Source organism: Nicotiana tabacum, chromosome 3 (assembly GCF_000715075.1).
Source record: "Nicotiana tabacum cultivar K326 chromosome 3, ASM71507v2, whole genome shotgun sequence".
Taxonomy (NCBI): Eukaryota; Viridiplantae; Streptophyta; class Magnoliopsida; order Solanales; family Solanaceae; genus Nicotiana; species Nicotiana tabacum.
The window spans coordinates 213403184-213430066 of record NC_134082.1 but is presented as its reverse complement, the minus strand read 5'-3'; the positions used below and the strand labels follow the sequence as shown (position 1 = coordinate 213430066).

The window sequence follows — 26883 nt, the reverse complement described above, 5'->3', positions numbered from 1 at the left end:
TATTCTTGATTTTCTGTTCCGTGAATTTTTTTATTTTGTGCCTCACATAACTGACATTAGTTATGCAAGGCTTTGTTTTATCTCACAACAAAATTGTCTCACACAAGTAGTGTCAGTTGTGTGATATTCCCGTTTTTCATTCTCTTTTCTATTCGTTAAAGCCGAGAGTCTATCAGAAATAGTCTCTCTATGAGGTAGGGGTAAGGTCTGCTACGCACTACTCTCCCCAGACCCCATTTATGAGATCAAACTTTTTTTTTTTTTGTTGTTGTTGTTGTTGTTGTTGTTGTTGTTGTTTTCTGTTCGTTAAAAAGTTAGTATAGTCTAGGTTCATAGTCCAAACTTCATCTTTTCTGATTCAACAACTCATTTTGACAAAAGAATCTCTTACTCTAAGCTTTTTCACCTATAAAACGAAAACAGAAAAGATTAAGGGTGTGTTTGGTACGAAGGAATTTTTTTTTTCAATTTTTTCATGTTTGGTTGGCTTAAATATTTTGGAAAACATTTTCCTTATGAACTCCTTTTGGAAGAAAAATATTTTCCTTATCAAGAGAAGGGAAAATATTTTCCAAAACTCCTTCTCAACTTTCCCCATCCTCACCAACCCACCTTACCCCCTCTCCAAAAAAAAGGTTTTTTTTTTCTTCTTAAATTTTAGTTTTTCCGTTACCACTCACCCTACTACCCCTCTATCCCCCCATCCCCCATCCTCCCCACCCCACCTTCCCCCAACCCCACCCCGCACAATTTTTTTTTTCTTTTTCTTTTTGTAATATAAATTTTTGTTTTTTTTTGTTTTACTGCCCCCCCTCCCCATTTTTTTAAAAATATATTTTTCAGTTTTAGTTTTTTTATTTATCGTTTTAAAGGCACAAAATTTTACAAGTTCCAAAATTATGAATTCGGAGGTTTATATGTTTGGAAGTTTACGGGTTTAGAAATTATAAAGTTTACGGGTTCAAAATTCCGCGGTTTTGAAAGTTTAGCGGTTCGAAGGTTTATGAAATTTGAGGGCCCGGAAGATTGTTGGTTTGAAAGTTTATGGCTTCAGGTTTATTATATCTAAATTATTTATAAATACTCTTGAGAAGTCATATTCCTTAATTTGCGTACCAAACACCAGAAAATGAATAAGATTACTACTTGTTTCCAAGAAAATATTTTCTTGGAAAATATTTTTCACGGAAAACATTTTCTTGGAAAATATTTTTCACGGAAAACATTTTCTGTTATACCAAACACACCCTAAAAAGTAAATTATTGCTTGAGGTGTGTAAGTCTGTAAGATTATGAATTAGCAGTAATTTATTACTACTAGTAGAGATGTACATAGATCGAGTTGGTTCGGATTTTATAATTACTAAACCAAACCAATTGTATCGGGTTATTAAATCTAAATACCAAATCAAACCAATAAAATTCGGGTTTTCAATCTCGATTTTTCTCGGATTTTCGGGTTATTCGGATTTTTTTCCGGTAAAATCTTCATAGCACAAAACATATAACTTGTGCTCAAAATATTTCTTTAATCCTAGTAAGATATAATTATATAAGGCATTTTCCAAGAAAATAATACAAAATATGAGATGTGTCATGGCATTATCCTAAAATATTCAACAATAAAGACAATAAAATTATGTAATATAAATATTGCTAATTAAAAAGCCATAATAAAAATAAAAATAATCTAAAAGTACTAAGTCATGCTAAAATAAGTAGACTAATAAGGGAGTATTAATTACATGACTAAACGCTAAAGAAAAAATAAAATTAGATTATGCATTTTTATCTAAATAATTGCAAAACAAAAAATAGATATTCAATACATTTACGTTCATAGTATTGAATTGAATATTTTTGTTTGCATTAGTATTGATTTGATTTTGGTTTGGGCTTTTGTTAGCATTATTTAAGTTACTAATATTATATAGGAATTTTTACATTCCTATGCCACATATGAAACCTTATTACCCTCAATGTTTAATGTTTGACTTAATTACACTTAGTATACCAAATTACTAATTCTATACCATAATTAATTAAGGGTATAATTAATTGTACATTTTTTACTCCTTAATTAAAGGAATCTGCACGTTTCTCTCTCCTAACCCCTTAGTCCCACCCACGTTTTACCCATACCCACGTTCTTTTTACTATTTTTCATCTTCTGAAACCAAATTCTCCCTCTAAATTCACAGAAAATTGAAGAAACCCTTCAACAAAGTCGGTTCCCCATTTTACTCCAGTTGAAGTTCATCAATGAAGAACAACAAAGTTCATCAAAATTGAAGTCAAATCTTCAAAGTTCATACACACATTTACCTTCAGCTTCAAATTTTCTCAATGAAGAAGAACAAACCTTCAAAGAGACAAGAGAGCAGCAATTCCACCATTGACAGCCATTAAAAAGCTTTGAAACTTTGAATTCAAATTTGGGTTTTTAAAAATCATTATTTGTTTTGATTGAGTGTTGTTGTAAATAATTGGGAATATGTTTTGGAGTTTATATCTCAATTTTGAGGAGTTTTGGTGAAGATTTAGACTTGGTTTTGGCTGAATTTCAGATTGAAACTCGAAGAAGAAGAAGAATTGCAGCAATTGTAGATAAATTGTAGACTGTTTTTTGCAGAAGATTTGTAGAAGTTTTAGTCGTTTTTGATTTGTGAAAATAGAAAACAAAGCATCTACAATCAGAATACAAATAATCTATAATTTATCTACAAAATATCTACAAATTGGGTACATTGAATTTTAATATCCCAATTCCCATTCAATTGTAGCTTAATTGATATTTTCGACATAATTGCATTTTTTGTAGAAGATTTTGTAGGAGTTTTAGTCGTTTTGGATTTGTGAAAACAGAAAACAATGCATCTACAATCAGAATACAAATAATCTACAATTTATCTACAAAATATCTACAAACTGGGTACATTGAATTTTAATATCCCAATTCCCATTCGATTGTAGCATAATTGGCATTTTCGACGTAATTGCGTTTTTTGCAGAAGATTTGTAGAAGTTTTAGTCATTTTTGATTTGTGAAAACAGAAAACAAAGCATCTACAATCAGAATACAAATAATCTACAATTTATCTACAAAATATCTACAAACTGGGTACATTAAATTTTTATATCCCAATTCCCATCCAATTGTAGCATAATTGTGATTTTTGACATAATTCCGTTTTTTTCAGAAGATTTGTAGGAGTTTTAGCCGTTTTTTATTTGTGAAAAACGAAAATAAAGCATCTACAAACAGAATACAAATAATCTACAATTTATCTACAATTTATGCAATATGACTTCTTCTTCTTCTTCTTCTTCTTCTTCTTCTTCTTCTTCTTCTTCTTCTTCTTCTTCTTCTTCTTCTTCTTCTTCTTCTTCTTCTTCTTCTTCTTCTTCTTCTTCGAGTTTCAATCTGAAATTCAGTCAAAACCAAGACTAATTTTCACCAAAACCCCTCAAAATTGAGATATAAACTCCAAACCATATTCCCGATTATTTTCAACAACACCCAATCCAAACAAATAATGATTTTTGAAAACCCAAATTTGAATTCAAAGCTTTTTAATGGCTACAATGGTGGAAAATATCTGGAAGAATATTTACTTCCATAATTGTAGCGCGCCTAAATAGGAATATCTGGAAGAATATGATTTGATCTGATTTACGCCAAATCTTTTTAGAATATCCTGTTCCTCAATTTTAGCTCGACAAATTAGGAATATTCAGCTACTATTAATTAATATTTAATGATTGGTATAATAACTGTAGAAAAAATGTGGACAGAACGGGTAAATTAGAAACTATGCACATTTTTGGTAATAAGGTTTCATATATGGTATAGGAAAGAAAAAATCTCTATTATATAATGGCTATAAAACTTAGTAGAAATGGCATGGGGTAGTCACTATTTAAGGTGGTATTTATTTTTTATCCAGCAATTCTAATGTTGAGCAAAAATAGCCACTATTCTATTAAAATTAATATGAAAAGATATTTTTACACTTTCTTCCCTTGCTTTTCTTCCCAAACCCTCGCTTCTCTCTCTGCGTGCCTTCTCCATAATCCAAAATGAATGTTTGTCTTCCTCACAATCGAGTAAATTTTTATACAAATTTATTACCAGCACGTATTCTTTCACTGATGGAATATATCAATACACGATTCCTGAGATAGGCCGCCAACCCACCAAGTATTGACTAATTGAGAGCGTGCACAAATGTAGTCTTGTAGAAGAAACGATTGTAACTTTAGTAGTAATGACTTTTGGACTTATTTTTCGTTCTCGACACAATATTCAGATCAACACCAACAAACACCTTAAAAAACGTTTGCTCATCCTACTACCGAAACGTCCACAGCAAAAAATGCATCAATCTAGAATGACTATGCTTACAATTACAATATTGATTCTTTTCCTATTACTTTATTGATCCTTCAGTAAAATGATGGTTACTAGGAGGAGATGCTTCCCCTTAAACAGTGAAAAGGTGGTTGATCTTGAGTTTTAGCATCCTGAACGTAGACTAACAAGCTCAAAAGTTAAGGATAATAAGTCCTGAACTTACAGTTACAAGTTTAAAAGTTAAAGACAATAGGTTCTGAAGTCCTGAACTTAGACTAACAAGCTCAAAAGTTAAGGACAATAGGTCCTGAACTTAGGCTAAGAAGCCCAAAAGTTAAGGACAATAGGTCCTGAACTTAGGCTAAGAAGCCCAAAAGTTAAGGACAATATGTCCTGAACTTAGACTAACAAGCTCTAAAGTTAAGGACACTTGGTCCTGAACTTACAGTTACAAGTTCAAAAGTTAAGGACATGTAGTCCTGAAGCCCTGAAGTTAAGTTCAAAAGTTAAGGACATGTAGTCCTAAAGCCCTGAAGTTATGTTCAACAGTTAAGAACATGTAGTTCTGAAGTCCTTAACTTAGAGTTCCAAGTTCAAAAGTTAAGGACATGTAGTCCTGAACTTAGAGTTCCAAGTTCAAAAGTTAATGACATGTAGTCCTGAAGTCCTGAAGTTAAGTTCAAAAATTAAGGACATGAGCAGAAGGGTATTTTCGTCCAGGCAGTTAAAGTTTATTAAAGCAGTGGATAACTAAAGACATTTTAAACAATGGCTTAAAAGTAAATACATGTGTTATTAGTGGCTAACCGTGCACTTCCCCATAAAACTTATTGGAAGTTGGGAACATTTAAAAGTTCTAAGTCCAACCTTGAAATAATATCTTAAAAGATAAAATTATGAAAAAGTTTAAGAAATATTTATAAATTACATCACAATAAGTATATTTATATATTAAATATATCTAAAATTTCTATATATGTAATGTCAGGTTGGTTTGGTTTCGGTTTGATTTTCTTTAGTTAAAACCAAATCCAACCAAACCAATTATGATCGATTTTTTTTTTCAACACCAAACCAAATCAAACCAAACCATAGTCGAGTTTTTTTCTCGGTTTGACTTGAATTATCGGGTTGGTGCGGTTTGTTGGTTTCCTTTGTACACCCCTAACTGCTGGTCAGCTAAACCTTATAAGTATTTTAAAAGGTGTACAAAGATCGATCATTACTCGTATCTTTAAAAAAATTGCACTTAGAAAAAATTCATTCTTTTAGATAGATTCACGGTTTAATCCCATTAGAAGTTTGGACCCATTTTGAAGCAGAATTATTTAAGACAAGAGGGGCACTTCCAGTCAAGAGGTCATGAGTTCGAGTCTCCCAAAAAGAGATGTCGAGTTTCTATTTAAAAACAGTCTCTCTACCCTAAGGTAGGGTTAAGTTTTGCGTACACACTATACTCCCCAGACCCCATTAAGTGAGATTATACTGGATTGTTATTGTTGTTGTAATTATTTACGTACAAAAAAAGAATTGTTTTTTCAGTTATTTGGGTCATCCCCTTCTATCCATTCCTGTACTCTCAAATGGCAGTCTCATCCATAGCCAATCTCTTCTCCTTCTTCACTCCCTCAAAGCCCCCCCCCCCCAAAAAAAAAACTCCTCTCCTCCAATTCTCCACCGATTCCCTCTCTTCTTCATCTTCTAGCCCCAACCAGGAGGTTAATTTATTACTACCTCTTATCTCAACCAACGACCGTAATAACCACAACCCTTTACCATTATCATCATCGTCTTCAAATTCTGATATTACCTCCGTTGTTTGTCCCTCTCTTGCCTACGCAAATACCCTTTTCTTCAGATCGGCTTACAATATTCAGGTAATTGTGGATGATAATGAGCACGAGGAAAAGCTTATTGGTCGCTTTCGAAGGGAGGTGATGAGAGCTGGAGTTATTCAGGAATGTACGCGAAGGAGGTTTTTTGACAACACACAAGACAAAGATAAGCGCAAGACTCGTGAGGCTGCTAAGCGTAATCGTCGAAGGTGATCCTAATGATTATCTCCTCTCCCCATTTTACTCTCTGTTTTTGGCTGCTTTATTTTTATTTTTTTACTTTCCTTAGAATCTTGTTAGTAGAGTAATGTAGTTTTGATTAAGTTGTATACACTGACAGTGTAAATGATTTATTTACACGATCAAGTCACTTATCAGGTAATTACAGCTAAATTTCTTCGTACGCGTTAGTTGGCAATTTTTCATAGTTACTAACGTGATATAACTTATTTAAGTAGGGATTTAAGTTATATACATTAACAGTGTAAAGAGTTTTTTACACTTTCAGTAAATTTTAACATGTGATAGCATGTTAGTTACTATTTTTAATAGATTACCAATTAATGCTCATGAAGCGATTTAGCTGACAATGACATGATTGTGTAAATATATTGCATAGAACTTCTATAAGTAGAGGATACTGAACTTGTTTTGGGCTCCTGTGTATTATTTGAATTCGTAGATAGATGAGAATTTACTTCTGTCAAAGTGAGTTTGGTAAAATATAGTCAGTCCACGTCAGCAGGGGCAGATTTAGGGGGCCGGAAACGGTTTATCCGAACTCCTTCGCCGAAAAATTACACTGTATATATAAGGTAAAATCTGTTTTTATCTCTCTCTATATATATTATGTTTTGAATCCCCTTAACATAGCCCAAAGCCATAGCTTAGTGGTCAAGGTCATTGGTTCAATTCCTACTAGCTACAATCTCATTTAATTTTTTAACTTTTTTCATTTTTTGAACCCCCTCATAGGGAAATCCTGCCACTGCCACTGCACGTCAAGATAAAGGATGATGATTACGTAGGTTGATGGACATTGCAATAGTCTAACTTAGAGCAAAATGAATACAGAGGATTCATACAGCTTCAATTAATTTGACAATGATAATTGATTGATTGATCTGTAGATAGGTGGAATTCTGGTTAAGCTGCATTGCGCTCGATCTAACTCTCATGTCATTAGCTTGAAGGAGGTAGCTAAAGTGATTTTGAAATATTCAAAGTTGAAATCTTTGCCACTGTAAAGACAACCTTTACACTATGTGCTCTATGTTTTTGCGCCTCTGACATTAGAGTTTAGTTCTACTAGCCTGTGTTTCTTGCCAAAGATTATGCTCATTTTATCTTGAAAGGAAAAAGCTATGTAGATTGTGGATCATTATGCACCTTGTCGTTTGCTTGATTTGTGATGTATGAGATCCAAAAGGGTACTAATCTGTGAGCTTTGTGGAAGTTGCTCTTTCAAATGCATTATCTGCTAATTCAAATCTTATGAACCAACTTACGCTAAGATGCGAAACAGATGTTTCGAATTTACTAATTTTCTGTGCCTATTTATCAACCTCACGTCCTTCACTTGAACAGACGTGGGCCACCACCATCAAGAAATTTCGGACAGGATAAGCAAGAGACATCCAAGAACAAGAGGAATGATGATGATGGAGATAATTGGGAACTTCCTGATGGAGGTATCCCCAATTAACTGCAATTTTCAGCTCTTTTTTCTTTTTGGATCTTGGTAGGTTGTGGCTCATTTTCAATCCTGTAGAGGCTTTCTACTCATGTCATATCCGGTGGGGATTATTTCCTTACAGTATTTTACTGGTTTCTTTTGTTGCAACTTACTAGTGGAAACATAACTGTTAAATCTTGCTTCATGGTGTTAGATCGAGCGACTACCTTGCTGTTCCATGGTTTTGATCTCTCAGTTGCTTGTAGAATATCCGAGGGAGACATCACATATTAGTGTGAGGCATTGCTAATTTAAGTATCACAGATGTTTTAAATATGTTCTTGTGTAAAAAGCAGCAGGTTTATTTGATGAAAACGTTTTTAGATGTTCACTTCAAAGTGCAAGGATATTGGTCATTTGCCCCTAGGCTTTTGTTCACTGGCAAAGGTAATATATCGGGCGATATACTATATGCAAATGACGTACATTACAAGTTAAAATCCGTTACACAAGTCTGGTACTTAAGCGGAGAAGGGTACAGAGGTGATCCATTGTCTACCGAGTTTTTAAGTTGAAAACAACCATTTCTGGTTTATAAAAAATGTAGCGATTGGTCAATTTTTATTCTTTTAGATTTATTGGTGATTTCAGATTTTGTGGTGGATGTTTGCTCTCTTCTCTTTCTATTTTTACTTTTCTTTTCTTTGGGTTGAGGAGGCTGTGTGAATTATATGTGTTTTTGGCAGTGACGGACCCAAGATTTTGTGCAAGCGGGTTCAGTCGGAGAAGTCCATAACTAACATAAGCGATATAAGCTGTATAAGCGGGTTCAAAAATAATTTCTATACAAAATTTACCTTGCTTTAGCCATAATTTATATGTACACAGTATTATTTTTTGACGAAGCGGGTTCAGTTGAACCCACCTCTCACCACTTGGGTGTTGAAGTTTGGCAAAATGCCAAAGTCCCACATTGGTTGGGAGTTAAGTTTGGGGGGGATTTTTCCCCTATAAAAGAAGGCCTAATGTTTAGGATTGATACACACCTCTCATTTGCCTTCTCATCTGTTTAAGGCATTTGTATCTTCTCTTTTTAGTATTATTTCACTTGTATTTTTGGAGTGAAATAAAATATTGGTTGTGTCCGAGGAGTAGGCAAAATTAGCCGAACCTCGTAAATTCTGGTGTTCCCTTTATTGTTGTTTTATTGTCTTATTTATTATTTGGTGGCTGTCATAATTTTTGGTATAGTAGTTGTGACTTATTCACACTATATACATTTGGCTTCCGCAACAATTGGTATCAGAGCCAAGGTACTGTCTAAGTATGCTCTGTGGTTGCAGCATAGTCTGATCTTCCACATCAGAAAAGATTTATCTTGGTAACTGAGTCAAGGTTCTGTCTGAGTATGCTCTGTGGTTGCAGCTTAGTCTGATCTTCCACACCAGAAAGGAAATAATCTTGATTTGTGTCGTCAGCTATTAAATAATATTTGTGTCAAAGATGGGAGACAATAAACAAGAAGAATCTACATCAAGTGTCAACAATACGTCATCATTGGCATCTTCGCTTATGACAAGAATTGTGTCAAATGCGAAATTTGCGGTCGAAATATTTGACGGGTCCGGACATTTTGGGATGTGGCAAGGCGAGGTTCTAGATGTCCTTTTTCAACAAGGGCTAGATCTGGCCATTGAAGAAAAGAAACCAGATGTTATTGGAGAAGAAGATTAGAGAATTATCAACCGTGTTGCTTGCGGTACCATTCGATCCTACCTTGCTAGAGAGCAGAAATATCCATACACAAAGGAAACTTCTGCAAGTAAATTATGGAAAGCACTGGAGGATAAATTTTTGAAGAAAAACAGTCAAAATAAATTGTACATGAAGAAGAGACTGTTTCACTTCACCTATGTTCCTGGTACCACGATGAATGAACATATCACCAGTTTCAATAAGTTGGTTACAGATTTGCAAAATATGGATACAACTTATGATGATGGTGACTTGGCCTTGATGTTGTTGGCGTCACTTCCTGATGAGTACGAGCACCTTGAAACTACTCTACTCCATGGAAATGACGAAGTTTCTCTCAGAGAAGTTTGTTCGGCTTTGTACAGCTATGAACAAAGAAAGCGAGAAAAACAGAAGGGCGGAGAAGGAGAAGCACTATTTGTGAGGGGTCGTCCTCAAAATCAAACGAGGACAAAGAAGGGAAGATCCAAGTCAAGATCCAGACCCAGCAAAGATGAATGTGCCTTTTGTCGAGAAAAAGGGCACTGGAAGAAAGACTGTCCAAAGTTGAAGAATAAGGCCAAACATAACAATGGAAAGGCCATTATGGATTCAAATGTAGCTGATTGTGATGATTCAGACTTCTCATTAGTTACAACAGAGTCATCAACATCATCAGACATATGGTTGATGGACTCGGCTTGTAGCTATCATATGTGTCCCAACAGGGACTGGTTCATGGAATTTCAAGAAGGAGAATATGGAGTCATCCACACAGCGGATAACAACCCTCTTACCTCATATGGCATTGGTTCAATACGATTAAGGAACCATGATGGAATGATCAGAACATTGATAGATGTTCGATATGTACCGGATTTGAAGAAGAATCTCATCTCTGTGGGAGCCCTAGAATCAAAAGGGTTCAAAATCATTGCAGAAAATGGAGTGATGAGAGTATGCTCCGGTGCACTAGTGGTAATGAAGGCTAATCGGAAGAATAATAATATGTACCGCTATCGTGGCAGTACAGTTATTGGGACAGCGACAGTAACATCCAGTGACGACAAAGAGGCAGAAGCAACCAAGCTATGGCACATGCGCTTGGGACATGCTGGAGGAAAATCCTTGAAAACTCTATCAGATCAAGGATTGTTAAAAGGAGTAAAGGCTTGCAACTTGGAGTTTTGTGAGCATTGTGTCAAAGGGAAACAGACAAGGGTTAAATTTGGTACAGCGATCCATAATACTAAAGGCATTTTGGATTATGTACACTCTGATGTTTGGGGTCCTTCCAAAACACCTTCATTGGGTGGGAAGCACTATTTTGTAACCTTTGTTGATGATTTTTCTCGAAGAGTATGGGTGTATACAATGAAAAACAAAGATGAAGTGCTGGGAATTTTTCTCAAATGGAAGACGATGGTGGAGAATCAAACAGGCAGGAGGATCAAGTGTATTCGCACAGACAATGGAGGTGAATACAAAAATGATCATTTCAATAAGGTCTGTGAAAATGATGACATCGTCCGACACTTCACTGTTAGACATACACCACAACAGAATGGAGTGGCAGAACGTATGAACCGGACCTTGCTGGAGAAGGTACGGTGTATGTTGTCCAATGCTGGCTTGGGCAAAGAATTTTGGGCTGAGGCAATTACATATGCATGTCACCTCATTAATCGTCTACCATCTGCTGCTATTGATGGCAAAACACCATTTGAAAAATGGTACGGAAAACCTGCTGTAGATTATAACTCTTTGCACGTGTTTGGCTCAACTGCATATTATCATGTGACGGAGTCAAAATTGGATCCAAGGGCAAAGAAGGCTATTTTTATGGGAATTACTTCTGGAGTCAAAGGATATCGCTTATGGTGCCCTATGACAAAGAAAGTAATATTCAGCAGAGATGTTACCTTTGATGAATTTGCTATGGTAAATAAGGTAACAGAAGATACCAAACAAAATGAAGGTGCTTCTAAGCAGGTGGAGTTTGAGGGAAAATTTATTTTTCCTACACAAGAAGCAGAGGAGGAAACAAATGAAGATTACCCTCTGGAAGGAGAGCCGGTAGAGGAGATTCCAACTCAGGAATCTCAACAACAACTTGAATCAATAGCAACCAGCAGGCCAAAAAGAACAATAACGAAACCTGTTCGTCTCATAGAGACGGTTGCTTGTGCAACCTCAATTGTAGCTGATGATGTTCCTACTACTTATAAAGACGCTGTCCAAAGTTCAGAAGAAGATAAGTGGAGGATTGCCATGAATGATGAAATACAGTCCCTTCATCAGAATCATACATGGAGATTGGCCAATCTCCCGAAGGAAAGAAAGCAATTGGGTGCAAATGGGTATTTGCAAAGAAGGAAGGATTTCCTAACCAAGTAGATGTTCGCTACAAAGCAAGATTGGTGGCCAAAGGATATGCTCAAAAGGAGGGAATTGATTACAATGAAGTGTTTTCTCCAGTTGTAAAACATTCCTCCATTAGAATTATGTTGGCTTTGGTAGCACAATTGGATTTGGAACTAGTTCAGATGGATGTAAAAACTGCGTTTTTACATGGAAACTTGGAGGAGGAAATCTACATGACTCAGCCAGAAGGATTCAAAGTTGCTGGAAAAGAAAATATGGTGTGCAAACTTGAAAAATCGTTGTACGGATTGAAACAATCTTCTAGACAATGGTACAAGCGATTTGACGAGTTTATGTTGCGGCAAGGGTACAAGAGAAGCAAATACGATCATTGTGTGTATTTGCACAAGCTTAAAGATGGTTCCTTTGTATATCTTCTCCTATATGTTGATGATATGTTGATAGCTTCCAAGAATTCGGAAGAAATTGATAAGTTGAAGATTCAACTGAAGAAGGAGTTCGAGATGAAGGATTTGGGTGAGGCAAAGAAAATTCTTGGCATGGAGATAATTAGAGATAGACGTTCAAAGAAACTCTGTTTATCTCAAAAGGAATATTTGAAGAGAGTACTTCAACGTTTTGGCATAGATGACAAGACTAAGCCAGTTAGTACTCCACTTGCTTCCTATTTTAAGCTAAGTACTACTATGTCGCCAATGGATGAAGCTGAACGAGAGTATATGTCAAAGGTACCATACGCAAATGCTGTTGGTAGCTTGATGTATGCAATGGTTTGCACAAGGCCTGACATTTCACAAGCTGTTGGAGTTATTAGCAGATATATGCACAATCCAGGGAAGGAGCATTGGCAAGCTGTGAAGTGGATTCTACGGTATATTCATAATACTGTAGATGTCGGGTTAGTTTTTGAGCAGGAAGACAATCAGTTTGTAGTTGGATATTGTGACTCAGATTTTGCGGGTGATATGGACAAACGAAGATCAACTACTGGTTATGTGTTTACTTTTGCAAAGGCACCAGTTAGTTGGAAGTCTACTTTGCAGTCAACAGTTGCTTTGTCTACAACAGAGGCAGAGTACATGGCTATTACAGAGGCTGTGAAAGAGGCAATTTGGCTTCAAGGATTGCTAAAGGAGCTTGGTGTTGAACAAAAAGGTATCACAATTTTTTGTGATAGTCAAAGTGCTATTCAATTAGCGAAGAACCAAGTTTATCATGCAAGGACGAAGCACATTGATGTTCGGTATCATTTCGTACGAGAAATCATAGAAGAAGGTAGAGTCACGGTGAAGAAAATTCATACTACAGAGAATCCTGCTGATATGCTGACAAAGGTGGTGACTGCGGTCAAGTTTCAACATTGTTTGGATTTGATCAACATTGTTGAACACTGAAGATTGAAGATGAAGACACAACCAAAATTTGTTATTGAGAGAGAATTGAAAATGTGAAATTTTGCCAAGGTGGAGATTTGTTGAAGTTTGGCAAAATGCCAAAGTCCCACATTGGTTGGGAGTTAAGTTTGGGGGGATTTTTCCCCTATAAAAGAAGGCCTAATGTTTAGGATTGATACACACCTCTCATTTGCCTTCTCATCTGTTTAAGGCATTTGTATCTTCTCTTTTTAGTATTATTTCACTTGTATTTTTGGAGTGAAATAAAATATTGGTTGTGTCCGAGGAGTAGGCAAAATTAGCCGAACCTCGTAAATTCTGGTGTTCCCTTTATTGTTGTTTTATTGTCTTATTTATTATTTGGTGGCTGTCATAATTTTTGGTATAGTAATTGTGACTTATTCACACTATATACATTTGGCTTCCGCAACATTGGGTCCGCCCCTGGTTTTTGGTTATTAGGTACTCTATTAGGATAAGAATTTGGACGGTCGAATTGGTATCATACGAAGAAATGATTGCTCGATCACGTCTGTTAAAAACACCCTTTGCTGTTGTAACGCAAAGTATTGGTTTTGAAAAAAAAAAAAAAAAAAAAGGTGTATCTTAAAACTACATATAAATAGGTTTTCTAATGTTTGACATGTTTCATGCCCCAGGAGTCAGCATCTTATCTTACTTTAAATTGAATAGAAGTAGTCATATTACTCCCTCCGGTCCAAAATAAGTAATTTTTGGAATTTTTTGTTGTGGTTCAAAATAAATGATTTTTTCATATTTCAAGAATGAATTAACTATTTTTTTCCTACATTGCCCTTGGAGTAAATAGTGTTAGGAGTATTTATGTAAAGAGATAGTAAAGATTAATATGGTCAATTTCATTGCTAATTAATGTTAAAACGTTAATTTAATAATTGTGTGAAAATAGCTAAAAAAATCACTTATTTTGGACCGAAAAGAGTAATATTTAGAATGCTACATGCCCCAGGATCCTTGGAGATTGGCTGACTAAAACATCAATTTCCATTAATAAATGACACATTTTTTTGTGTGTATTAATAGTACAAACTTCGGTACCATAGTGGTAATAACCTATGAATTCACCCGAGAAACAATCTCAATCAATCTTTTTCTGGTGAAAACGTGTAGATCGAGGAAAATATAATTCTATTGCTTCTATCAATTTAACTTATATAAATGGCTATAATATCTGAGTATTTATATGTAATCATCTAACATGTATTAGTAAATTGATATATTTAAGACGAATCTAGTTTACTCGCCTTTATTTACCCAATAGGTTTGCAGATTGGGTTTCTCTTTTGGGATATTTATTAAACTCCCTCGACAATCCTTTCAAAATACACCCATGTCATGCCATTAACCAACCAATATGCCAATTTGCATAGCAACACAAAAAAAATGTGAATTTAACTTTTATATAATGATAATGTAAACTTGTGCATTTTAATTAACTTGTTATAGTATGTAAGATTGTCTTATTTTTCTAGAAATAATCATATTTTTTATAGATAATAATTTCATTTAATTGACTAGACAGTGTAAAATTCTTTTATTTTCGTTATTGGATATGAGAGACCCGCTCATCTAAAAGACTACAAGGAATTGAAAGCATCTCATTCATCTAATTTGAACTTGATAGAACTAAATTGGACTCCATTACTCAAATGGTCACTCAACTATTCCAAATTATCTCCTAAAGTTACTTTTCTTTCGTTTGTAACAACGTCTGAACTATGCCTATAACACTCAGAAGGTCACTCAACTAGATTTTCCAATTTTTGGATTGCCAATACCTATTTTACCCTCTAAATTATAAACATTTATCTTCTTTTTATTTTTTTAAAACTTTTTAATATTATGATTTCCCCTTTTTAATTTATATTATGGACTTACCTATAGAATAAATAAATTTTATTTATAAATTAAAAAAGTAAAAGTATTTAAGCATATATAGTGCTGGAATAACAAAATAATGAGCATAGTAAAAAAATTAATTAGAATATTGTGTTCATAATAATAATTTTAGTATTAACAATAAATATTCAAAAATTTATTTACACAATTTAGAATGAAAGAAAATAAAAGTTGTAAAATATATATTCCACGCACGTAATATAAAAATAATTATTTAAATAAATGTATTTTTATAATTTAAATTATATATTCATGAAAATTATGCTCAATTATATTATTATATTTCTACCAACTTTCCGACGACACAAAGTTATATCACCGGAAAGCATGAAGACTATCTGTATAGGGTGAAATATGCTATGTTAAGTCATTGCATAAGAGGGTGATATGTGGAACCGAAGGCAAATAATAGCTAAGACCGAAGACAACTGTTTCATTTGTAACCGGAAAGAATGATGCTCATAAAAATAAAATAAATACCTGTCATCCGGTAGCATCTAATGAACAATACATTTACAACAATTCAGGGTAACCAACACAGGAGAATGATTTCACTAAGAAAAGCATTAATAGATACGTCAAAAAAAATGTGAAACAACAAAAGAAACAAATGGCTGTCATTATTGATCTCCTTACAAAATTTGAAGTAACAGAATTACAATACAACACATGAACAACTTATAGACAAAATTAACATAGTACTCCACTCCCTATAAATACCAGCAATATACTCCGCCTCATCAAGTGCAAAACATAGAACCAAATAAAGCAAAAGTTTATCTTATAACTGGAAGACTAGAGCCATATGTAGAGTAAATATTGCTGCTATGAAAGTGAAGAACGCAGTAGAAAAACGACGCGAATCGGCTGAAGAAGAAGAACTAGGGTTCGAAGAAGTAGCAGCCTGATTAGAAGGTGCATTTCCAGTAACAGTTGTGATCTTAAGCTTCATTCCTTGATCACAGTGACCTGCTGTTCCACAGGCAAAATATCGAGTCCCTGGCTTGTTTAGTTTAACAACATCGTTACCTGCACTCATTGAGTTCACTGAACTGCTTGTATCACAACTCTTGTATGCACTTTCACCCTCAACTTCCACAACGCTGTGAAGGCCTGGATTGTACCTAAATACTGCAAAATATATTGAAAAGTTGGAACTTGATCACATTAATGAAAATGATTGGACGTTGTGATATCTGGCTAAATATATCTAAACTTCAATTAATTGAAATATGTATGTCTGATCACTCGGCTCGCGAATCTTTACAAATTTTGTAAATTCTTAACCATGTACCATCACTACTAGAAATTCGAAAAAAACTGTCTAAAAAAATCGACCAAAATTGGTCAGTAATGATCAATAACCGTCCAAAACGCGACCATTAATGTGTGGTCGGTATTTTGAAGGTCGGAAGAGCATACCAACCAAAGTTGGTCGGTCAATTAAATTAAAAAAAAAACAATTGCCGAAGAAACTGACCAAAGTTGGTCGGTATTTTAATTATGTAATTAAAAAATGCCCAATTTGGGAATCGAATCGGGGTCTGTAATATGGCAAGATACTATTCTACCACTAGACAATTGGTGCATTTTGTTTTAAGACTGTCTTTCATTTATTTATACCGACCAAAGTTGGTCATTTTTATTAAAAAATAAATTCGGTCGGTTTTTTAAAATGACCGGCCGAATTAACCAACCGATTTCGGTCGATTTTTTAAATTTAAATTTTAATTTATTTTAATGAAAAACCGACCAAAGTTGGTCAGTTTCTTGAAAAATAAATTTTGCGGCTCTCAAAAATAGTTTCCCGCATTTTTGCGCTAAACAAAACCGACCAAAGTTGGTCGGTTTCGTAAAAAAAAATTAAAAATTAAAACATTTTGGAAAACCGACCAACCGACCAAAATTGGTTGGTCGATCGTGGTCGTTTTTTGCTGAACTTCTAGCGGTGCATTTAGTTACTCACGTATATGTTAAATTTGCATTTGTTACTCCATATTTGAGGGTAATATAGTCCTATATGTAGTATAGATGTAACATACTTTCTACATAAAGGATAAAAGATGGACATTTTAGTTAAAGGTCGAATACTCGAATGTACTTAGACATATATCGCAAAGATAAAAGATGGACATTTTAATTAAAGGTTGACTGTACTTAGACAAAGATCAAAATCAAAATTTTATCAATAATTGAGAGACCGAAAGTGCTATTATCCCTAATTTTGGTATATATGAACAAGAAAAAAGCAATGAACGAACCTAGTGTATCTCCAATTTTGAATGTCTCACCAGACGCCCAGGAGTTGAAATCAGTGGATTCATCCCATCCTTGGCTCCCCCCAACAACATGTTGTGCCGCCATTGCTTTATTCTGGATTATTACTGTAACAATAGCAAAAATCAACAAAGATTTTCGTAGAGCCTCCATGTTGGTGACAAAATGATTTTGTCCTAACTTGCCAAGCTTATTATAGGTACTAGTACTAGTTTATTTCTAATTAAGATGAACCTGATATATTTAAATGCATAGCAAATAAGGAGAAGTTTCAATGGTATAAATACAGTTTTTAAAAGCTCTACGTACTGACATGATTGCCATTTTATTGATTTGGTACCAACCAATCTTGAATCTCAAGATTGTTTGTAATTCCAAACTTTTGTGACAAGTCTTATGGTTGAAGAATTGAGATTGTGATGAAAAAGAGTTACAAATTGAAGAAATTACAAGTTCGGACAAGAAGGGACAACATTTTAATTCCTTCATCATTTTATTCTACTATTATGTTAGTATACTCATTTGTAATATCATCACAGAGTATGTTATAAACTCTGTGATGATCATTAAATATTTGGTTCTTTCCAGTTCTTTCTTTTTACATACTTGTTAGTAAGCGAGGCTTTTTATTTGCCTCAATAGGATTAGTAAGGTAAGATTTAGCCCGGTTTGTGTTGCCTTGGTCCTATGCCTTTGGAAAATATCCACACGGTTATGAGATTATATGCCCTCGTGAGACGTTGCCGACAGCTACACCATGAATCCTCTACATGAAGCTGTCATCATAAGGCAGTGTGAGGCGCAGATGAGTGATTATATAGTCAGGGCATATGGGTAACAATACCGGTGCTATTGTCCCCCTTATTTGTACTTTTCCTATTTGTTGTATTTTTCTGTTCTTTTATTAATAAAAAACTTAGCCCTAGACGTTTGCCTAGCGGATTGCCAACAAAAAATGATAACAAATGGTTTATTCTTTATCTGCTTGATCATGTTCACACAATTTGGTGTCTGTTTGTCCAAACATAGGAGAATGGGCTTGTCAACAAACTTAGGTAGTTGAGTGTGATAGGGGACGTTAAGGAAATAATTATGGTTGGTACACTGATATTTCGGAGACTTGGGTTTTAATCTAAGTAACCAGTCTAATTTTTTTTTTATGTCAGTTAGGTGCTATTGATTTCCTATTATTGATGAAATATAGCGAAAGGAAGCTAATTTTCAGTAGAATTTTGGCAACAGATTACTTTTGGATTTAGTAACTAATTAATAGTCGAAAGACTTGTATATTTGTAGGCCAACACATGACTCTTTTGAAATGATAATACCACCTTTTGCCTGTTTAATCTTTGCTTTCCTTAAATGTGAAGTCAAAATCATTAGCGAAGATATATAATTGGTGATTGTTCGTGCTCTTCTAGATCGATAGCTAATAATCATCAATTTTCGTAGGAAAATAACACTGTATAACCGCTTTTAAAATAATAGTCAAAAAATATATATATTTTTTTTTATATATATATATATACATTCTGTATGTTATATACAAAAATTATACAAGTTTTATATACTTTTTCGGCTACTAAATATAAATAGTTTCTGGCACGTAATAGTGATATTACCCCAATTTACATCAAGAGAATTTCAACAATCTCGTCTCGTGGGGGCCGAATCAGATTGGGTCGGGTTGGATCATTCCTATTTTAATTGAATTATAATTTATTAATTAAATTGAAAATAAAGAATACAAAACGTGGAATGAGAAATAAAAAACTACTATTAGAAAGTTGTATTTTTCGGTCATTATGATTTTTGTGTGAGTTAGTAAAATTTTTATGATTTTTGTATAAAAAAACATAATCATTACTACTTACTAATATGACTTTGAGCCGATGGTCTCCTGGAAACAGCCTCTCTACCCTTCGGGGTAGAGGTAAGGTCTGCGTACATATTACCCTCTGCAGACCCCACTCGTGGGATTATACTAGGTCGTTGTCGTTGTTGTTGTTGTTGTTGTTGTTGTGTAGAAAAAATAATAATGATATGACCATGTATGAAATTACCCTGTCTCGTGGAAAGAGCTGGTTTACTCTCCCAGTCTTTTTTATTTGTAGTTCCCAAGGTGTTAGACACACTAGAAGATTGATCAGTTTTGCAATAGTAGTCTGTAGAAATCTTTTCATTTCTTAATACTTGAGCATGCAAACTGACTTTGTACATACAAAAACTCCATCATTGATCATTCCCTTTCCTTTCCTTTCTTTTCTTTTCTTTTATTTCGTTCCTTTCTCTCTCTCTAGATCTCTCTGCCTATCTATCTCTTTTTTGTTCCCTGAAAGGGGCAGATGGGAGGAGATTCTCGTTCTGATAATCAAACGCCGTTTGATGAAAGGGATGATTAGCTTAGTGTTGGTTTCTGAAGAAGTTTACAATCTGGTTAAAGACAATATCTTTAGCAGTGATTCCAATAATGAAATCAGCATGAGCATAATCCTTGACGTATTGAACGTGTAACTTGTCAACATCGTGCAACTTGAGATAATCGAGCAACGTCTCGACATCTTTAGAATCAGATAGTGCGTCTTGGCCTCCATAACTGATAAACAGTGGAAGGTCTCGAGGGATATTTGCCAAATCATACTGTGGAGGTTTAGCTTCACCATAATGTGCCAAATTGTAGTTGTTGCTCCCATAGTCATATTTCTTTAGGATTCCATCTCTAACAGCTGCATTTAATTACATAGTTTAAGATAAATAAGTAGCAACATGCATATGACTAAATAAATGGTTAAGCTCTATAGTGTGTTTAATATGACGAGCCTTGATGTAACTGGTAAAGTTGTTGTCATGTGACCAGGAGGTCACAGGTTCGAGCCGTAGAAACAGCTTCTTGCAAAAATGCAGAGTAAGGCTGCGTATGATAGACCTTTGTGGTCTGACCTTTCCCTGGACCCCGCACATAGCGGGAGCTTAGTGCATCGGACTGCCCTTTTAGTGTGTTTAATATGACGGAAGTCATGTTCCTCGATGGAAATTGGTCAATTTAGTTGTGTTATTTTCAAATTTATGTGTAAAAATAAAACTTTCTTGTAAAAAAAACATAAAATTTTGAACAAATTTGTACAGTGTTAAAAACATTTCTCATGGTAAACGTATTTTTCCGTGTTTGGTTGGTGAATAAAAAATATTTTCTGAAAAAATATAAATGAAATTAATAGTACTATTAGAAAATTGAATAGTGTTTTGTTAAAAATTTGCACCGGAGAAGAAAGTCATTTACTCCCTTTTTGATGGAAAATGTTTTTCTATATTTGATGACAACTAAACATTAGAAAATGAGTTTTTGGTGAAAAATAAATTTCATGAAAAATGAAACTTGTCATACAAAATATACTACGATCAAGGTGTTAGCACAAATATTATTGAAGAGACTTACTTTGAGCCAAATGCACAAGGTTCTTTGTCGATGTGGGTTGAGGTTCGTTCTTCAAGAAAAGCTCAACAGTGGAGGCATTTAGACAACAGTTCTTCCCTATATCCATGTGGAAAGTAATTAATTAAGCTTTTAAAAAATGTAGCAAATGGAAATGACTTTGTCAATTATTGAAGAATATGTCTAATTAAATTAGGTTTATTACCAGTAAGTGCAGTCATGAAATCATAACAATCTACTCCAGGGTAAGCACACAAGGCCTTGACAAAAATAGACACAGGTTGACTGAAAAATAACAAATATTATATTGTTATCAATTGAGAAGGAGGAGAAAACCAAAAATGACTACTAGCTGGCTAGTCATAAGTGATTTACCCTGTTGGATTAAATTCTGCAAGACCAAATATTGTAGTGATCTGTTGACATTGATACGCCAAAATTAGTATTATCAACAAACAACAACAACAATCCAGTATAATCCCATTTAGTGGGGTATGGGAAGGGTAGTGTGTACGCAGACCTTACCCCTACCCTAGGGTAGAGAGACTGTTTCCAAATAGACCCCCGACATCCTTCCCTCCAAGAACTTCCCACCTTGCTCTTGGGGAGACTCGAACTCACAACCTTTTGGTTGGAAGTGGGGGTTGCTTACCATCAGAGCAACCCCTCTGAGTTTAATTAAATGAATTCCACTAAAGATAAATGTAATTAAAAAAGATGATTTAATTAATTAATTTTGCTTTTACCTCGCCAACAAATGATCTGGCTGCAACGACGCCAAGTGCAGTGGTCATATGACTCAAGTAAGCAATTGGACTGAGCAAAGCTGCTGATTTTATCTTGTCTATTTGTTTTCCTTCGGAGAATGACGCCAAAGCTATCAATGTTCCCTATAATTTCAAAATTCAACCATATTAGTTGTTTATAAATTATATACTAGAAGTTGAAAGAATAATTCCTTTATGAAAGTCTTCGCGTAAACTGAGACATACCATTTTACGCAAATCCCACATGAAAATATACTAGAAATATTGGATGCCATATATATGAAGAAAACACATCAAATTTTAGTGACGTGTTTTTAAAACAGTGCATGCATATGTCCATAAAACAGATAATTCACTAGTGGATTGAGTTGTTACATGAATTGATTCGGATTAGTTTCTGACTTTCTGGTAAAAATAGTGCCTAGCCAGTATTCGGACCGGTTATTCAAAAATAGTCAGCATTTATAAAGTCATTGAAAAATAGCAATTATTTTGCTGCAACAGGGATCGATCCAGCATAATATACTGAAGATTGGTGCACCTGTGTATGAACTTCCAGTATATTATGTTGGACCGGTATATTATACTAAAACACTAATATATTATGTTGGAGTTCCATTATACTTATGCTGGAACTCCAACACGCGGAAAGTTCCAGCATAATATACTGGAGATTGGAGCACCTGTGTATGAACTTCCAGCATATTATGTTGGACCGGTATATTATACTAGAACTCCAATATATTATGCTGGAGTTCCAGTATACTTATGCTGGAACTCTATTATAATATGCTGGAGTTCTAGTATACTTATGCTGGAACTCCAATAATTATACTAGAGTATTTTTCGGATTTTGAACAGTTCATTCAAATTTAACTTTACATAAAAAATGACTAAATTTCGATAACTTTTGAAATTGTGACTATTTCTGTTCTAAAACTTACCAATGAATGGCCAACGTAGTGAGTCTTCTGTCCAGTTTGATTGAAAACAAGGTTAATGACAGTGGGTAAGTCATGGACCACAAGATCATCCCATGTCCAATTCCAGTAGTCCTGGTGTATACCGCAACTTAGATAAATAATATATTTTAAGATTAAAAATTACTTTAACAAGCCTAATATCTCTCTTATCATTAGAAATGACAGTTAAAAACCATATAATTAATTTTTAAGGATTAAAAATATGTTATTGATTAACGTGGAATTGTAAGAAATACCGGATTATTAGGATCAAGAGACACATGACGACGACTGTATCTTGTTCCTCTGGTGTTGGAAATCCAAACATCAAAACCGCTGTCTGCTAAAATCATTGCTAGTGATTGTTCTGGTGAATTTAGTAGCCACGTTACTCCATCCTGCAAAATAATGTCCAAAATTTTGTTTACTTCACCTGCAATTAATATTTTAGTTTGAAATATTAACCGTACGTGTCCAAATCTTGTACTATTCGTTTTGGTATATTAAAATATGCCATATTTACTCAGAGACAAGCTTTGCCTCTTTAAGGTAAATCCTACCCGTAGTAACTATTTCATTCATGAGTATTTACTATCTTCTGCCAGTATATGAGTCAGCGGAGGCGGAATCAAGATTTCAAGCTTATGGGTTCGTAATTCTAATCGTTTTAAGTTATTGGGTTCTAAATTAATAATTTATGAATATTCAATGGATTTTTTAAGCCAAATACTGAATTCGAACTAAAGTTACTGGGTTCGGCCGAACCCGCCGGCTACACTCTAGCTCCGCCCCTGTGAGTCAGATAAATTTGCCATCAAAATTTAGTATGAGAAAAAATCACAATGTTCTTTTTTTTGGTTTCTCTTAGGATTTAAACCCTAGTCTCCTATAATTTTTTATTTTTATGTGTTGTGTCTTATTACTCTTTCGTTTCTCATAGTGCTGGGTCTATTTACTGGCTATCGCTTTTGCTTTACATCAATCTTCTGATTTTCATGGTGCCATTTTTCTTATAATTTCTGTGGTGGTACTGATATTGTCTCCTTTTGTCTTCTTGAGCCGAGAGTCTTTTGGAAACAATCTCTCTACTCCTTCGGGTTAGGGGTAAAGTCTGCGTACACACTACTCTCCCTAGACCCCACTAGTGGGATTTTATTGGGTTGTTGTTGTTATTGTCGTCATCGTCTCCTATGATTTTTACCTATTTATTGACAACTGGCTACATCCTTAAATAAAGAGTGACAAGCATTTTTGCATAGTTGTTTCTGCATTTTTTACAGAGTTTTTTCTGCAATGCAATTTATTTGCCTCTGCGGATAAGCATATAAATCAATGTTTTGTAAGTTACCTTCTCGTGAGCAGCTAAGCAAAAGGCCAATAAGCCAGCCATATCTGAGTATCTGCTTAATTTGTCTAAATTTAATGGGATTGGGTCCAAGACAAAATGAGGAATTTTGTGCACTCATCATTACGTGGCAAAGCTTAAGGTACAGACGTACGGCTAGCTACTACCTACTTAGTTAACAAGAAAATCTTAATTTTGGGATAAGAATGGAGGGAGCTCCAAACTGAGCTTTCATTTCTGCAGGTTGACATCATTTATTCTGTTATGTTCTAATAATAGTGATATACATTACACTACAAGAAAGGGGGCTCATCTTTCCCTCTTCTTAAAATTACGGATCACAACGAATTTCTAGTAGATATTTGTTTAAAATTGGACAATGTTTAATGTTTAAATTTTACAAAAATCAACTGCCATGTCTCCTTTTGCTAAGCTGGCCAAATTGTACCTAAGAAAATTGTACATCTAGTGAGTTAATGATAGATGACGAGGAAATACGCGCAGTATTACTGTTTTGTGTCAAAATCCTTTAGGTTTCACACCTCAAATCCTCTCTCACTAAGGGGTCGTTTGGCGGGAGGCGTTAGAAAAAATAATGCAAGTATTTTATTGCAGTATTTTTGCCGGGGGAATCAGTGCTTCTTCCATTTTCTTGAGTCGATGGTCTATCAAAAACAGTTTTTCTACCCCTCCTAGGATAGGGCCGTAGGGGTAAGGCTGAATACATCCTACTATCCTCAAACCCCACCTGTGAAATTTTCACTATGTTGTTGTTGTAGTAGTAGTACTACTAGCCGGGGGGAAACAAGGGATACAACAGTCACAAATTTACATTAAATAAACTTACTGAGGAATAGGAATTAGGAAATAGATGAAGCTCTGATCCCTATGTTCAACAGATGAACTGACAGAACTTAGCTAATTGTCATAGTATTTCCCTATAAGAAATGTACTCCTAAGAACTAACAACGTACAAGGGATCAATTTTTACGCTTAAATGACTTATTTCAGGTTCTAATTTAATGATGCACTAAATTAAAACTAATAAAATTATACTCCTTCCTAGAATATCTGATTATTTTCTGGCATTCCACTTTTAAAAAAGAGAGAGTTGCCTTCTTTGAAATTCGAACATCTTGATTTGAAAGATCAATAACCATAAGATTAAAGAATTTCATTGGTACTTATGGATCGAATTACGCTTCCACATTTAGTTTATTTTGATATATTTACGTGACATGATATATCTTTGAGAAAGATAAAGGCTTTGATACTAAGTTACCCTTCTGTCTAAAAAGATTGACATTATTTCTTATTAGTCTGTTTCAAAAAGATTGGTACATTTCAATATTTTCTGTATAGGAAACATATCAATCCACACAAATACTATGACGTGTTTCAAACTACAAGTTTCAAAAGTTTTACAGCCACATCAAAAGTCTTACCTTATATATTAAAGTTTGTGTCAAGTCAAACTAAGACAATCGAAGTATGTCCCAACATGCTTACCACCAATACCCCATGCTGCAATAAAACTGGCTGCCTGTTCTGCCCACCACCACCTACGCGCCCTTCCGGAATTCTTTGCACACTTAATATATAGCCATCATCAGTAGTAACCTGAAAAATCCCAAATTGAAGAAACAAATTTAAAATCCATTGTTTAATCTGGTGGACAATGCCATTATGATGTGGCCATTGAAAACAGAGTAGATCAGAGACTGATATCAATTGGCAATTAATTACCTCATATTCCTGGCATTTATAACCATGAATAATCACAAAAGTGGCGCACATACCACTTGGTACTGCAGCATTCACGCCATTATCACCAGTAAGAAAGCCAAAAGGACCTCTCGTGCTGGACCCAAATGTTCGATGAGACTCAAACACTAATATTATCAATGTCACAAAACCTAAAACACCTAAATTCCACAATCTACGGAGCGCCATTTTACTATAAGTGTGTGAAATTGGGATGCTTTGAAAGTAAGAAGAATAATTTATAGACGGAAAGAAACAGAGCAATTAGCAATGCGCCAAAAACTGGGAATTGGTACGTGGGAAAACGATTTCTTCTTTGTTCGCTCGATTCGTCAACTGACTAACTGGACAATCTTGTTTCTGATTTCTTGATTTTCGAAAAGGTGTGGAGAATTTGTCACTTAGCTTTTCTCCCGCTAGTTCTATTACCAGTTTCTAGTGGGAACTGAGAATTTGGAGGGGATGGATGTTGGAGCCCACCAAATTTTGGATTTTTTATGGGTTGCTTATCTCCTTTTTTGATCAACGTAACTGATCAGTATTAACATGCAGGCTAAGTAATGTAGAACGTCAGTCAGGAATGGGGTGCTTTCTTGATGTTGAAACTCAACGAATTACTGTTAACAATTTTGAATCGAACTACTTTCACTAGTGTAATTTACTCAATTTATGTAGAGATTAATTGGGTTTACAGTTGGCGGAATTTGAATATGGGGCCTGTGTTGTTACACATGTTAGTTTTCCACTTGGCTCCTTGTATAACGCCATATATATAGGACTACACAATGGGCAGATTATATTTATTTGTTGATGTTTAGATATGTGCGCAAATCCAGCTAAATCTCAAGGCTGATATACTTATTGCAACTTGTAAGGTTTTCTACTTGTTTAAAATATGCACGTATGTTGGGTGTGCGAATAAAGTCCCACACTAAAAAGATTGGGAGTCTACATATAAGGTGAAGGGATCTCTTAATGATGTGAGACCTTTTAAGGAAAATCATGCGGGTTTGGCCACAA

The 26883-nt window shown here is 34.7% G+C and overlaps 3 protein-coding genes across 3 annotated transcripts; 1 reads left to right on the top strand and 2 right to left on the bottom strand.

Moving 5' to 3' along the window:
* The first annotated feature begins 5937 nt into the window (after positions 1-5937).
* On the top strand, positions 5938-7960 carry LOC107831989 (small ribosomal subunit protein bS21c-like). Its single transcript, XM_016659786.2, has 3 exons — positions 5938-6398; positions 7777-7880; positions 7935-7960. Exons 1-3 carry the CDS (start codon positions 5938-5940, stop codon positions 7958-7960), a joined length of 591 nt encoding a protein of 196 aa, XP_016515272.2.
* A 7945-nt stretch (positions 7961-15905) lies between these two features.
* On the bottom strand, positions 15906-17851 carry LOC107831991 (basic blue protein). The gene is made up of 2 exons (XM_016659792.2): positions 17577-17851; positions 15906-16446 (listed from the first exon to the last, which is right to left on the bottom strand). The coding sequence occupies exons 1-2, from the start codon at positions 17743-17745 to the stop codon at positions 16097-16099; spliced, it is 519 nt and encodes a 172-aa protein (XP_016515278.2). The 5' UTR covers positions 17746-17851; the 3' UTR covers positions 15906-16096.
* Positions 17852-19717: 1866 nt separating this feature from the next.
* On the bottom strand, positions 19718-26511 carry LOC107831995 (triacylglycerol lipase 2-like). Its single transcript, XM_016659795.2, has 9 exons — positions 25846-26511; positions 25609-25719; positions 23012-23152; positions 22737-22847; positions 21772-21915; positions 21401-21441; positions 21231-21310; positions 21029-21124; positions 19718-20318 (listed from the first exon to the last, which is right to left on the bottom strand). The coding sequence occupies exons 1-9, from the start codon at positions 26050-26052 to the stop codon at positions 19996-19998; spliced, it is 1254 nt and encodes a 417-aa protein (XP_016515281.1). The 5' UTR covers positions 26053-26511; the 3' UTR covers positions 19718-19995.
* Between the last annotated feature and the right edge of the window lie 372 nt (positions 26512-26883).

What these genes read in the sequence shown, in the direction of transcription:
- LOC107831989 (XM_016659786.2), top strand. Translation starts at nt 5,938, where the DNA reads ATGGCAGTCTCATCCATAGCCAATCTCTTCTCCTTCTTCACTCCCTCA. An exon ending in GCTAAGCGTAATCGTCGAAG is followed by an intron (nt 6,399 to 7,776) that starts GTGATCCTAATG and finishes TCACTTGAACAG; the next exon opens with ACGTGGGCCACCACCATCAA. An exon ending in TTGGGAACTTCCTGATGGAG is followed by an intron (nt 7,881 to 7,934) that starts GTATCCCCAATT and finishes GGATCTTGGTAG; the next exon opens with GTTGTGGCTCATTTTCAATC.
- LOC107831991 (XM_016659792.2), bottom strand. Translation starts at nt 17,745, where the DNA reads ATGGAGGCTCTACGAAAATCTTTGTTGATTTTTGCTATTGTTACAGTA. An exon ending in CAAAATTGGAGATACACTAG is followed by an intron (nt 16,447 to 17,576) that starts GTTCGTTCATTG and finishes TATATTTTGCAG; the next exon opens with TATTTAGGTACAATCCAGGC.
- LOC107831995 (XM_016659795.2), bottom strand. Translation starts at nt 26,052, where the DNA reads ATGGCGCTCCGTAGATTGTGGAATTTAGGTGTTTTAGGTTTTGTGACA. An exon ending in GCAGAATTTAATCCAACAGG is followed by an intron (nt 21,311 to 21,400) that starts GTAAATCACTTA and finishes GTTATTTTTCAG; the next exon opens with TCAACCTGTGTCTATTTTTG. An exon ending in TTTCATGACTGCACTTACTG is followed by an intron (nt 21,125 to 21,230) that starts GTAATAAACCTA and finishes ACATGGATATAG; the next exon opens with GGAAGAACTGTTGTCTAAAT.